General features: G+C 61.3%; 1 protein-coding gene across 1 annotated transcript in view; it reads right to left on the bottom strand.

The window, feature by feature from the left end:
• The window catches only part of PYGM (glycogen phosphorylase, muscle associated), a 58,980-nt gene extending 47,746 nt beyond the window's left edge, over window positions 1–11,234 (bottom strand). Inside the window, exons 1-5 of the mRNA XM_090129692.1 lie at window positions 10,934–11,234; window positions 7,699–7,800; window positions 6,511–6,589; window positions 3,230–3,333; window positions 211–342 (exon numbers count right to left, since the gene is read on the bottom strand). Coding sequence (XP_089985818.1) covers window positions 211–342; window positions 3,230–3,333; window positions 6,511–6,589; window positions 7,699–7,800; window positions 10,934–11,176 — 660 coding nt within the window. The 5' untranslated portion in view covers window positions 11,177–11,234. The remainder of the gene's footprint in view (window positions 1–210; window positions 343–3,229; window positions 3,334–6,510; window positions 6,590–7,698; window positions 7,801–10,933) is intronic.
• Window positions 11,235–14,234: the final 3,000 nt, after the last annotated feature.

Below are 14,234 nucleotides of genomic sequence, written 5' to 3' on the forward strand. Positions count from 1 at the left end.
TCACACACTCACTCCTTGCACATTCCCCCCTCACACTCACCCCTCGCACCCTCACCCCCTCGCACACTCACACCTCCTTGCACACACTCTACCTCCCACACCCACCGCCTCCCCCCCTGCCCCCCTCTCACACTCACCCCCCTCCCCCCCTCCCACACTCACCCCCTCCCCCCTTGCACACCGCCCCCCCGCACCCCCTCCCTTGCACACCTGCGTGTCCAGCCACTTGGCGCCGTCGTGCGAGTGCTCCACCCTGCCGTAGAAGTGCACGGGGATGGTGTACTCGGGCCGCGCTTTCTCCCACGGGTTCCCGTAGCGCAGCCAGTCGTCCGCCTCCTCCACCTGCGGGGGAAAAGGGGCACGTGGGGACCCCACAGCGACCCCACAGCGACCCCATAGCGACCCCACAGCGACCCCATAGCGACCCCATAGCGACCCCATAAACACCCCACACCAACCCCATACTGACCCCATAGCGACCCCACAGCGACCCCACAGCGACCCCACAGCGACCCCATAGCGACCCCATAGCGACCCCATAGCGACCCCATAAACACCCCACACCAACCCCATACTGACCCCATAGCGACCCCACAGCGACTGCACAGCGACCCCACAGCGACCCCATAGCGACCCCATAGTGACCCCATAGTGACTGCACAGCGACCCCATAGCGACCCCATAAAGACCCCATACTGACCCCAAAACGACCCCACAGCGACCCCACAGCGACCCCATAACGACCCCATAGCGACCCCATAAACACCCCACAGCGACCCCACAGCGACCCCATAGCGACCCCATAGCGACCCCATAAAGACCCCACAGCGACCCCATAGCGACCCCATAGCGACCCCACAGCGACCCCACAGCGACCCCATAGCGACCCCATAACGACCCCATACTGACCCCATAAAGACCCCACAGCGACCCCAGAGCGACCCCACAGTGACCCCATAACGACCCCACAGCGACCCCACAGCGACCCCATAAACACCCCACACCAACCCCATAGCGACCCCATACTGACCCCACACTGACCCCATAGAGACCCCACAGCGACCCCATACTGACCCCATACCAACCCCATACTGACCCCACACCGACCCCATACTGACCCCATAGCGACCCCACAGCGACCCCATAAAGACCCCACAGTGACCCCACAGTGACTGCACAGTGACTGCACAGCGACCCCATAAAGACCCCATAAAGACCCCATACCGACCCCATACTGACCCCAAAACGACCCCATAGTGACCCCATAAAGACCCCACAGTGACCCCACAGCGACCCCATAGCGACCCCATAGCGACCCCATAAAGACCCCACAGCGACCCCATAGCGACCCCATACCAACCCCATACTGACCCCACACCGACCCCATACTGACCCCATAAAGACCCCACAGCGACCCCATAGTGACCCCATAGTGACCCCACAGCGACCCCATAAAGACCCCATACCAACCCCATACTGACCCCATAGCGACCCCACAGCGACCCCATAAAGACCCCATAAAGACCCCACAGTGACCCCACAGCGACCCCATAGTGACCCCATAGCGACCCCACAGTGACCCCACAGTGACCCCATAACGACCCCATAGCGACCCCATACTGACCCCATACCAACCCCATACTGACCCCACACCGACCCCATACTGACCCCATAGCGACCCCACAGCGACCCCATAGTGACTCCATAAAGACCCCATAAAGACCCCACAGCGACCCCATAAAGACCCCATAGTGACCCCATACCGACCCCATAGCGACCCCATAGGAATCCATAGGAACCCATAGAAATCGCATAAGGGACCCATAGGGACCCATAGGGACTCATAGAGACCCATAGGGACACATAGGGACCCCATAGGGACCCATAGAGACCCCATAAGGACCCACAGAGACCCCATAGAAACCCTGTAGGGACCCACAGAGACCCCATAGGGACTCCATAGGGACCCCATAGAGACCCATAAGGACCCATAGAGACCCCAAAGGGACCCATAAGGACCCCATAGAGACCCATAGAAACCCCATAGGGACCCCATAAAGACCCCATAGAGACCCCATAGGAACCCACAGAGACCTCATAAGGACCCACAGAGACCCCATAAGGACCCCATAGGGACCCACAGAGACCCATAAGGACCCATAGAGACCCATAGGGTACCATAGAGACCCCATAAGGACCCACAGAGACCCCAAAGGGACCCATAAGGACCCATAGAGACCCATAGAGTCCCATAGAGACCCCAGAAGGACCCACAGAGACCCCACAGAGACCCATAGGGACCCCATAAGGACCCATAGGGACCCCAAAGGGACTCATAAGGACCCATAGAGACCCACAGAGACCCCATAAGGACCCACAGAGACCCCATAGAGACCCATAGAGTCCCATAGAGACCCCACAGAGACCCATAGGGTCCCATAGAGACCCCATAGGGACCCACAGAGACCCCAAAGGGACCCATAAGGACCCATAAGGACCCCATAGAGACCCATAGAGACCCATAAGGACCCAGAGAGACCCCATAGTGACCCACAGAGACCCCATAAGAACCCACAGAGACCCCATAGAGACCCCATAGAGACCCATAAGGACCCATAGAGACCCCAAAGGGACCCATAAGGACCCATAAGGACCCCATAGAGACCCCATAAGGACCCCACAGAGACCCATAAGGACCCATAGAGACCCCATAGGAACCCACAGAGACCCATAAGGACCCACAGAGACCCCATAAGGACCCCATAGGGACCCATAAGGACCCATAGAGACCCCAAAGGGTCCCATAAGGACCCATAAGGACCCCATAGAGACCCATAAAGACCCCACAGAGACCCATAAGGACCCACAGAGACCCCATAAGGACCCCATAGGGACCCACAGAGACCCATAAGGACCCATAGAGACCCATAGGGTCCCATAGAGACCCCATAAGGACCCACAGAGACCCATAAGGACCCATAGAGACCCATAGGGTCCCATAGAGACCCCATAAGGACCCATAGAGACCCACAGAGACCCATAGAGTCCCATAGAGACCCCACAGAGACCCATAGGGTCCCATAGAGACCCCATAGGGACCCACAGGGACCCCATAAGGACCCACAGAGACCCCAAAGGGACCCATAAGGACCCCATAGAGACCCATAGGAACCCACAGAGACCCCATAGGGACCCACAGAGACCCCATAGCGCCCCCCAGCCCCCCCACCTGCCATCCGCCCGCGATCTTCTGGTTGAAGATCCCAAACTCGTAGCGGATCCCATAACCGTAAGCGGCCAGACCCAGCGTGGCCATGGAGTCCAGGAAGCACGCTGCGGGGGGAGCCGTCAGGGGGGGGACATGGGGGGCGGGGGGATATGGGGGGGATGGGGGATATGGGGGGGGATGGGGGTTATGGGGGATATGGGGGGCAGGGGGACATGGGGGGATGGGGGGGATGTGGGGGGAAGGGGGACATGGGGGGATGGGGGTTATGGGGGGGATGGGGGATATGGGGGGCAGGGGGATATGGGGAATATGGGGGGATGGGGGGAAGGGGGACATGGGGGGATGGGGGTTATGGGGGATATGGGGGATATGGGGGGCAGGGGGATATGGGGGCAGGGGGATATGGGGGGATAGGGGGGATGTGGGGGGCAGTGGGATATGGGGGGATGGGGGATATGGGGGATATGGGGGGCAGGGGGGGAACGTGGGGGGATGGGGGATATGGGGGGGATGGGGGTTATGGGGGATATGGGGGGCCGGGGGATGGGGGATATGGGGGGGGTGGGGAATATGGGGGGCAGGGGGATATGGGGGGATGGGGGATATGGGGGGGGATGGGGGTTATGGGGGATATGGGGGGCAGGGGGACATGGGGGGATGGGGGGGATGTGGGGGGCAGTGGGATATGGGGGGGCAGTGGGATATGGGGAATATGGGGGGCAGGGGGATATGGGGGGCAGGGGGATATGGGGGATATGGGGGGCAGGGGGATATGGGGGGACATTGGGGGGAAGGGGGATATGTGGGGACATGGGGGGCAACGGGACATGGGGGGGATGAGGGGATGGGGGGAAGGGGGGGATGTGGGGGGCAGGGGGGAACATGGGGGGCAGGGGGATATGGGGCATATGGGGGACATGGGGGGGATGGGGTATATGGGGGGGATGGGGGTTATGGGGGATATGGGGGGCAGGGGGACATGGGGGGATGGGGGGGATGGGGGAATGTGGGGGGCAGGGGGGGAACGTGGGGGGGAGGGGGGATATGGGGGATATGGGGGGGATGAGGATATGGGGGGAACGTGGGGGGACAGGGGGATGTAGGGGGACTTGGGGGGACATGGAGACACGGGGGGATGGAGGGACGTGGGGGTTGTGGGGTTACGGGGTTGTGGGGTTGTGGGGTGATGGGGTTGTGGGGCTGTAGGGTTGTGGGGTTGTGGGGCTGTAGGTTTATGGGGTTACGGGGTTGTGGGGCTGTAGGTTTATGGGGTTGTGGGGCTGTAGGTTTATGGGGTTACGGGGTTGTGTGGCTGTAGGTTTATGGGGCTGTAGGTTTATGGGGTTGTGGGGTTGTGGGGCTGTAGGTTTATGGGGTTACGGGGTTGTGGGGCTGTAGGTTTATGGGGTTACGGGGTTGTGTGGCTGTAGGTTTATGGGGTTGTGGGGTTGTGGGGCTGTAGGTTTATGGGGTTACGGGGTTGTGTGGCTGTAGGTTTATGGGGCTGTAGGTTTATGGGGTTACGGGGTTGTGGGGCTGTAGGTTTATGGGGCTGTAGGTTTATGGGGTTGTGGGGTTGTGGGGCTGTAGGTTTATGGGGCTGTAGGTTTATGGGGCTGTAGGTTTATGGGGTTGTGGGGTTGTGGGGCTGTAGGTTTATGGGGCTGTAGGTTTATGGGGTTACGGGGTTGTGTGGCTGTAGGTTTATGGGGCTGTAGGTTTATGGGGTTACGGGGTTGTGGGGCTGTAGGTTTATGGGGCTGTAGGTTTATGGGGTTGTGGGGTTGTGGGGCTGTAGGTTTATGGGGTTGTGGGGTTGTGGGGCTGTAGGTTTATGGGGCTGTAGGTTTATGGGGTTGTGGGGCTGTAGGTTTATGGGGTTGTGGGGTTGTGGGGCTGTAGGTTTATGGGGTTACGGGGTTGTGGGGCTGTAGGTTTATGGGGCTGTAGGTTTATGGGGCTGTAGGTTTATGGGGTTGTGGGGTTGTGGGGCTGTAGGTTTATGGGGCTGTAGGTTTATGGGGCTGTAGGTTTATGGGGTTGTGGGGTTGTGGGGCTGTAGGTTTATGGGGCTGTAGGTTTATGGGGTTGTGGGGCTGTAGGTTTATGGGGTTACGGGGTTGTGGGGCTGTAGGTTTATGGGGTTACGGGGTTGTGGGGCTGTAGGTTTATGGGGCTGTAGGTTTATGGGGTTACGGGGTTGTGGGGCTGTAGGTTTATGGGGCTGTAGGTTTATGGGGTTGTGGGGTTGTGGGGCTGTAGGTTTATGGGGTTACGGGGTTGTGGGGCTGTAGGTTTATGGGGCTGTAGGTTTATGGGGTTGTGGGGCTGTAGGTTTATGGGGTTGTGGGGTTGTGGGGCTGTAGGTTTATGGGGCTGTAGGTTTATGGGGTTGTGGGGCTGTAGGTTTATGGGGTTGTGGGGTTGTGGGGCTGTAGGTTTATGGGGTTACGGGGTTGTGGGGCTGTAGGTTTATGGGGCTGTAGGTTTATGGGGTTGTGGGGCTGTAGGTTTATGGGGTTGTGGGGTTGTGGGGCTGTAGGTTTATGGGGCTGTAGGTTTATGGGGTTGTGGGGCTGTAGGTTTATGGGGTTGTGGGGTTGTGGGGCTGTAGGTTTATGGGGTTACGGGGTTGTGGGGCTGTAGGTTTATGGGGCTGTAGGTTTATGGGGTTGTGGGGCTGTAGGTTTATGGGGTTGTGGGGTTGTGGGGCTGTAGGTTTATGGGGCTGTAGGTTTATGGGGTTGTGGGGCTGTAGGTTTATGGGGTTGTGGGGTTGTGGGGCTGTAGGTTTATGGGGTTACGGGGTTGTGGGGCTGTAGGTTTATGGGGCTGTAGGTTTATGGGGTTGTGGGGCTGTAGGTTTATGGGGTTGTGGGGTTGTGGGGCTGTAGGTTTATGGGGCTGTAGGTTTATGGGGTTGTGGGGCTGTAGGTTTATGGGGTTGTGGGGTTGTGGGGCTGTAGGTTTATGGGGTTACGGGGTTGTGGGGCTGTAGGTTTATGGGGCTGTAGGTTTATGGGGTTGTTGGGCTGTAGGTTTATGGGGTTGTGGGGTTGTGGGGCTGTAGGTTTATGGGGCTGTAGGTTTATGGGGTTGTGGGGCTGTAGGTTTATGGGGTTGTGGGGCTGTAGGTTTATGGGGTTGCGGGGTTGTGGGGCTGTAGGTTTATGGGGCTGTAGGTTTATGGGGTTGTGGGGCTGTAGGTTTATGGGGTTGCGGGGTTGTGGGGCTGTAGGTTTATGGGGCTGTAGGTTTATGGGGTTGTGGGGCAGCCCCACCTGCCAGGCGCCCCAGGCCGCCGTTGCCCAGCCCGGCGTCCTCCTCGATCTCCTGCAGCTCCTCCATGTCCAGGCCCAGCTGGGGGGGGGGGGGCAACGGCACCGTCAGCCCACGGCCCCCCCTCGACCCCAAAACCCCACACGTCCCCCCAACGACCCCCCGCTCTGCCCCCCGCCCCCCCCCAATACCCACCTGCACCCCCCCAGCTCTGCCCCCCCCACCCCATCACCCCCCCAGATCCCCCCCAAATCCCCCCCACCTCTGTCCCCACAACCCCCCCATATCCCCCAAATCCCTCCCCACCCTCTGCCCCCCCCCACCCCATAACCCCCCCATAACCCCCCCATTTCTGCCCCCCAGCACCCCATAACTCCCCCCATAACCCCCCCCACCCCACAAGCCCCCCCCACCCCATACCCCCCCCATATCCCCCCACCCTCTGCCCCCCCCACACCCCATAACACCCCATAACCTCCCTATAACCCCCCCCACGCCCCCCCAACACCCCATAACCCCCCCCATATCCCCCCCATTTCTGCCCCCCCAACACCCCATAACCCCCCCCATATCCCCCATATCCCCCCCAACTCTGCCCCCCCCACCCCACAAGCCCCCCCCCATTCCTTCCCCCCAACCCGTAAGCCCCCAAATCCCCCCCCATTTCTGCCCCCCAACACCCCATAACCTCCCCATAACCCCCCCATTTCTGCCCCCCCAACACCCCATAACTCCTCCATCCCCCGAATTCCCCCCCCCAATTCTGCCCCCCCCACGCCATAACCTCCCCCATAACCCCCTCATATCCCCCCCCAACTCTGCCCCCCAACTCTGACCCCCCCATCCCTGCCCCCCCACCTCCTGAATCCCCCCCATCTGTCACCCCCCACCCCCCAAACTCCCCCCAATTCTGCCCCCCCACCCCCTGAATCCCCCCAATCTCTGCCCCCCCCACCCCTGCCCCACCACCCCGACCCCCCCACCTCCCAAATTCCCCCCATCCCTGCCCCCCCCCCGACCCCCCCTATCCCTGCCCCCCCCGACCGCCCCCCGCCCCCCACCTGATAGACGGCCTCATCGCAGGAGCTCTGCCCCCCCCACCCCCAAATCCCCCCAACCTCTGCCCCCCCCCCCCCTGCCCCCCTCATCCCCCGAATCTCCCCCCCAATTCTGCCCCCCCCGCCCCCCACCTGGTAGACGGCCTCGTCGCAGGAGCTCTGCAGCCCGAGGTTGATCATGGTGTTCTGCAGCGTGCGGCCCATGTAGAACTCCAGCGACAGGTAGTAGATGCGCTGCGGGGGGGAGGGGGGTCACATGGCGCCCCATGGCGACCCATAGCGACCCATAGAGACCCACAGAGACCCATAGAGACCCATAGCGACACACAGAGACCCACAGAGACCCATAGAGACCCACAGTGACCCATAGAGACCCATAGCGACCCATAGCGACACACAGAGACCCATAGCGACCCATAGAGACCCATAGCGACCCATAGAGAGCCATAGGGACACATAGAGACCCATAGAGACCCACAGAGACCCATAGGGACCCATAGAGACCCATAGAGACCCACAGAGACCCATAGAGACCCATAGCGACACACAGAGACCCATAGCAACACATAGAAACCCATAGGGACCCATAGAGACCCATAGAGACCCATAGCGACCCACAGAAACCCATAGGGACCCATAGAGACCCATAGCGACCCATAGAAACCCATAGAGACCCATAGAAACCCACAGTGACCCATAGAGACCCATAGAGACCCACAGAGACCCATAGGGACACATAGAAACCCATAGGGACCCATAGAGACCCATACGGACACATAGGGACCCCATAGAGACCCATAGATACCCATAGCACCCCATAGCAATCCACAGAGACCCATAGCGACCCATAGAGACCCACAGCGATCCACAGAGACCCATAGACACCCACAGCGACCCACAGAGACCCATAGCAACCCACAGAGACCCATAGCGACCCACAGTGACCCATAGCAACCCATAGCGACCCACAGAGACCCATAGCGATCCACAGAGACCCATAGCGACCCACAGAGACCCATAGAGACCCATAGCGACCCACAGAGATCCATAGAGACCCATAGCGACCCATAGAGCCCCATAGTAACCCATGGAGACCCATAGAGACCCATAGTGACCCATAGAGACCCACAGTGACCCATAGAGCCCCATAGTGACCCATAGAGACCCACAGTGACCCATAGAGCCCCATAGCGACCCACAGAGACCCACAGTGACCCATAGAGCCCCATAGCGACCCACAGAGACCCACAGCGACCCATAGCGACTCACAGAGACCCATAGCGACCCATAGCAACCCATAGTGACCCACAGTGACCCATAGCAACCCATAGCGACCCACAGCACCCAATAGAGACCCATAGCAACGCACAGCGCCCCATAGCAACCCACAGAGACCCATAGGGACCCATAGAGCCCCATAGTGACCCATAGCGACACATAGCACCCCAAAGAGACCCATAGAGACCATAGGAACACATAGGGACCCACAGAAACCCATAGAGACCCATAGGAACACATAGGGACCCACAGAGACCCATAGAGACCCATAGGAACACATAGGGACCCATAGCGACCCACAGAGACCCATAGCGACACATAGCGCCTCATAGAGACCCATAGTGACACATAGTACCCCATAGCGCCCCCATAGCGACCCCATAGTGCCCCACAGTGACCCACAGCACCTCATAGAGCCCCCATAGCGCCCCATAGCGACACCATAGTGAGCCATATTACCCTATAGTGCCCCATAGCACCCCATAGTGCCCTAGTGACCCCATAGCGCCCCATAGAGCCCCACAGCAACGCCATAGAGTCCCATAGTGCCCCACAACGACCCACAGTGCCCCATACTGACCCATAGCGACCCCATAGTGCCCCATAGTGACCCCATAGAGCCCTGTAGCACCCCATAGAGCCCCATAGCGACCCCACAGCACCCCATAGTGACCCATAGTGCCCCATAGCAACCCCATAGCGACCCACAGTGCCCCATAGAGTCCCATAGCGACCCCATAGCACCCCATAGCGCACCATAGTGAGCCATAGCAACCCATGGAGCCCCATAGTGATCCCATAGAGCCCCATAGCACCCCATAGTGAGCCATATTGCCCCATAGCGCCCCATAGAGCCCCATACAGACCCATAGAGACCCATAGCACCCCATAGAGACCCACAGCGCCCCATAGCGACCCCATAGTGAACCATAGCACCCCATAGTGCCCCATAGCGCCCCATAGCAACCCCTTAGTGAGCCATATTGCCCCATAGTGTCCCATAGAGCCCCATACAGACCCATAGAGACCCATAGCACCCCATAGAGACCCACAGCGCCCCATAGCGACCCCATAGCACCTCACAGCACCCCATAGAGCCCCATAGCAACCCCATACTGAGCCATATTGCCCCATAGAGCCCCATAGAGACCCACAGCACCCTATAGCGACCCCATAGTAACCCCATAGCATCTCACAGCACCCCATAGCACCTCATAGCACCCCACAGCGCCTCACAGCGCCCCATAGCGACCCACAGCGCCGTGGGATCCCATAGAGCACAATGGTGCCCCACAGCGCCCCCTATGGGTCACTATGGCGCCCCACGTGACCCCAAATCCCCCCCACAACCCCTTGACCCCAATGCCGCCCCATATTCCCCTTATATCACCCCATATCCCTCCTATATCACCCCATATCCCTCCTATACCACCCCATATCCCCCCTATATCACCCCATATCCCTCCTATACTGCCCCATATTCCTCCTATACCACCCCATAATCCCTCAATACTGCCCCATATCCTCTATATCATCTCCTATCCCCCCTATACCGCCCCATATCCCCCCATACGGCCCCATATCCCCCCTGTATCACCCCATATCGTCCCTATACGACTCCATATCCCCCCCATACCCCCCCCACCCCCACCTTGGGGTCCTTCCATAGTAGTGCTGCTGCCATCACCCCAAAACCCCCCTATATCCCCCAATACCCCCCTCTATGACCCCATATCCCCCCATACCCCCCCATACCCCCCAATACCCCCCTCTATGACCCCAAATCCCCCCCATATCCCCCCATATCCCCCCCAGCCCCCATTTTTGGGGTCCTTCTCCTAGTAGTGCTGCTGCCATCACCCCAAAACCCCCCTATATCCCCCAATACCCCCCTCTATGACCCCAAATCCCCCCCATATCCCCCCCATACCCCCCCCAGCCCCCATTTTTGGGGTCCTTCTCCTAGTAGTGCTGCTGCCATCACCCCAAAACCCCCCTATATCCCCCAATACCCCCTCTATGACCCCAAATCCCCCCCACCCCCCCAGTTCCCCCCTAAATCCCCCCCAGGACCCCCCCCCGCCCCCACCTTGGGGTCCTTCTCGTAGTAGTGCTGCTGCGTTCGCAGCCACCTCCCCACCAGGTGGTCCCGCACGGTGTGCGCCAGGGCCATGTAATAATCGCGACTGGTGGCGACATTGCGATCCTTAACCAGCGTGAAATGCAGGTGCCGATTGAAACCTTTCTTCAGCTCCGAAACGTTTTCGGCTCCAGCGAGGCCCCGCACGCTGATCTGCTTCCGCTTCTCGTGATCCGACAGAGGCCGAGACATCGCGATTGGAGCCGGGGGGGGGGCGGTGGTGTCCCGAGAAATAAAGGAACCGCGGCGGGGGGGGGGGGGGGGGGGTCCTGAAAGGACTGCGGGGTTGTTTTGTTTTTTGGGGGTTGGAGCGGAGGGGGTCTTAAAGTGACCGCGGTGGTCCCGGAGGGGTCGCCGAGGTGTTGAAGATCCGGGGCTCTCGGAACGCTGGGGGGGGTCCCGAGAAGCAGGGGGGGGGGGGTCCGAACGGTGGGGGGGGCCCTGAGTTGGGTTGGAGGGAGGCGGTGGGGGCAGCGCCCCGCGCCCTAAGAACTCCTGGCTCGTGAATATTCATGAGGGCCCCCCCGGGAGGGGCGGGGCTTGGAGGGGTCAACCCCCCCCCTCTTCTTCCCCCCCCCCCCCCCCCACCGCACACGCACCGGGGTTGGGGGGGGGGGGGGCTCCGAGGGGGGGTTCCGTGGGGCCGACTCACAGAGCCCCATTTCCAACGCACGGGGCGATGCTCCCATGAGCCCCCCCCCACTGATACCCCCCCCCTCCTCACGCCCCCCCCTATCGATCCATCCCGCGACCCCCACCCACTCATTGACCCCCCCCTCTCTACTCACCCCGTGGCTGCCGTTCGGCCGTTCAGCGACCCCCCCCCCCCCCCCCTCCGTGACCCCACCGAGCCGCTCAGCGACCCCCACTCACCCCCAATGACCCCCCCCCCATCACACTGACCCCCCCCCCCACCCATTCATTGGCACCACTCACAGTCCCCCCCATTCGCAGTGGACCCCATTCGTTCATTGACCCCCCCCCAATTCAGTGACCCCCCCCCTCATTCATACAGTGACCCCCTGCTCGTAGGGACCCCCACTCACTCATAGACCCCCCCCTCCCAATTCATTCACCCCCCCAAATCGCAGCCACCCCCATTCACACACAGACCCCCCCCCCATTCATTCACCCCCCCAAATCGCAGCCACCCCCATTCACCCATTGACCCCCACTCGTAGTGACCCCCACTCATTCTTTCACCCCCGTTCATTGACCCCCATTCATTCACCCATTCAGTGACCCCCATTCACCCAGTGACCCCCATTCATTGACCCCCATTCATTGACCCCCATTCATTCATTCACCCCCATCCACGCTGACCCCCATTCATGGATTCAGTGACCCCCATTCATTGACCCCCATTCGTAGTGACCCCCATTCACCCAGTGATCCCCATTCATTGACCCCCCATTCATAGGACCCCCCTCATAGCGACCCCCACTCATTCATTCACCCCCATTCAGTCACCCCCACTCGTAGTGGACCCCATTCATTCACTGACCCCCAATCAGTGGCCCCCATTCGTTCACTGACCCCCCACTCATTCACCCCCCATTCACACCGACCCCCCATTCACAGACCCCCACTCACCCCCTCGTAGTGACCCCCATTCATCCAGCGACTCCCATTCATAGACCCCCCACTCATAGCGACCCCCACTCATTCATACACCCCCAGTGACCCCCACTCATAGTGGCCCCCATTCACAGACCCCCCCTCATTCATTCACCCCCATCCACATTGACTCCCATTCATAGAGACCCCCATAGTGGCCCCCATTCACCCACTGACCCCCATTCACCCATTCAGTGACCCCCACTCATTGACCCCCACTCATTCATTCACCCCCATTCAGTGACCCCCATAGTGGCCCCCATTCATTCATTCACCCCCATTCATTCACCCCCATTCACCCCGTAACCTCAGCAGTAACCCCCCCCCCCCCAGACCCCCATTCACCCATTCCGTGTCGCCCCCTCCCCCCCCCAGACCCCCATTCATTCATTCCATGACGACCCCCCCCCCCAACCCGGACCCCCATTCACCAATTCCGTGTCGCCCCCCCCCCCACCCAGACCCCCATTCACCCATTCCGTGTCGCCCCCCCCACACCCAGACCCCCATTCATCCATTCCGTGACGCCCCCCCCAAGACCCCCATTCATCCATTCCGTGACGCCCCCCCCCAAGACCCCCATTCATCCATTCCGTGTCCCCCCCCCCCCAACCCCCATTCATCCATTCCGTGTCCCCCCCCCCCAACCCCCATTCCGTGACGCCCCCCCCCACATCCAGACCCCCATTCACCCATTCTGTGCCCCCCCCTCAGCGCCCCCCCATGACCCCCCCGGACTACAATGCCCAGAGTGCCCCGTGCCCCCCCCGCCCCCTCCCCCGCTCCACCCCCCCCCCCCCCCCGTGAAGGTCGTGGCATTTCGGGGCACGCAGAGCTGAGTGACGGCCACAGGGGGAGGGGGGGGGCGGCCCCCCCCCCGGCTCAGCTCGGGTTTCTACAGGGGGGGGAGGGCGGGGGGGTGAAACCCAACCCGGGGAGGGCAGCAAAAGGGCACGGGGTATGGGGGGGGCACGGGGGGGGGGGGCACCGCGGGGGGGGGGGGGGCACCAGGAGGGTCACAACAACACCTGGGGGGGGGGCACTGGGAACCGTCATTGCTTCCAATGAGCCCAAGGGGTTTTTTTTTTGGGGGGGGGGCAGAATGCCTGAGGAGGGACTGAGAATCCGGGGGGGGGGCAACGGGAACCCCTTTTGGGGGGGGGGGGGAGTATAGATAAACAGGGGGGGTAACAGATAACCTGGGGGGGGGGGGGCACGGATAAATGGGGGGGGGTAACAACCCGGGGGGGGGCGCAACCCAGCAGTGCCAAAAAGGAGGCGGTGGAGGGGGGGGGGGGAGGGGGGGCCGTGGCGGCCATTTTTATTCATAGACAAAAAGAAGCGCGTAGAGGGGGAAAGGGGGGGGGGGGGGGGTCCAGGAGCACGTGGGGGTGTGGGGGGGCTTTTTTTTTTTTTTGGGGGGGGGGGGGGGAGGGGGAGGTGAGGGGGAGGGGGGGGAGAGAAAAGAAAAAGGGCTCCGTGCCCCCCCCCCTCCCCCCCCCCCGGCAGCCCCCGGTGTTGGAGGGGGAAGAGGGGAGAGCACAGGGTGGTGGGGGGGGGGGACCGAATGCCGCCCATTCCCCTCCCCCCCCCCCCCCACGTTCCAACCCCCCCCCTTCCCCCCCCCCCCGCC

This window comes from Phasianus colchicus, chromosome 37 (assembly GCF_987193195.1).
Source record: "Phasianus colchicus chromosome 37, bPhaCol1.hap1.1, whole genome shotgun sequence".
Classification (NCBI taxonomy): Eukaryota; Metazoa; Chordata; class Aves; order Galliformes; family Phasianidae; genus Phasianus; species Phasianus colchicus.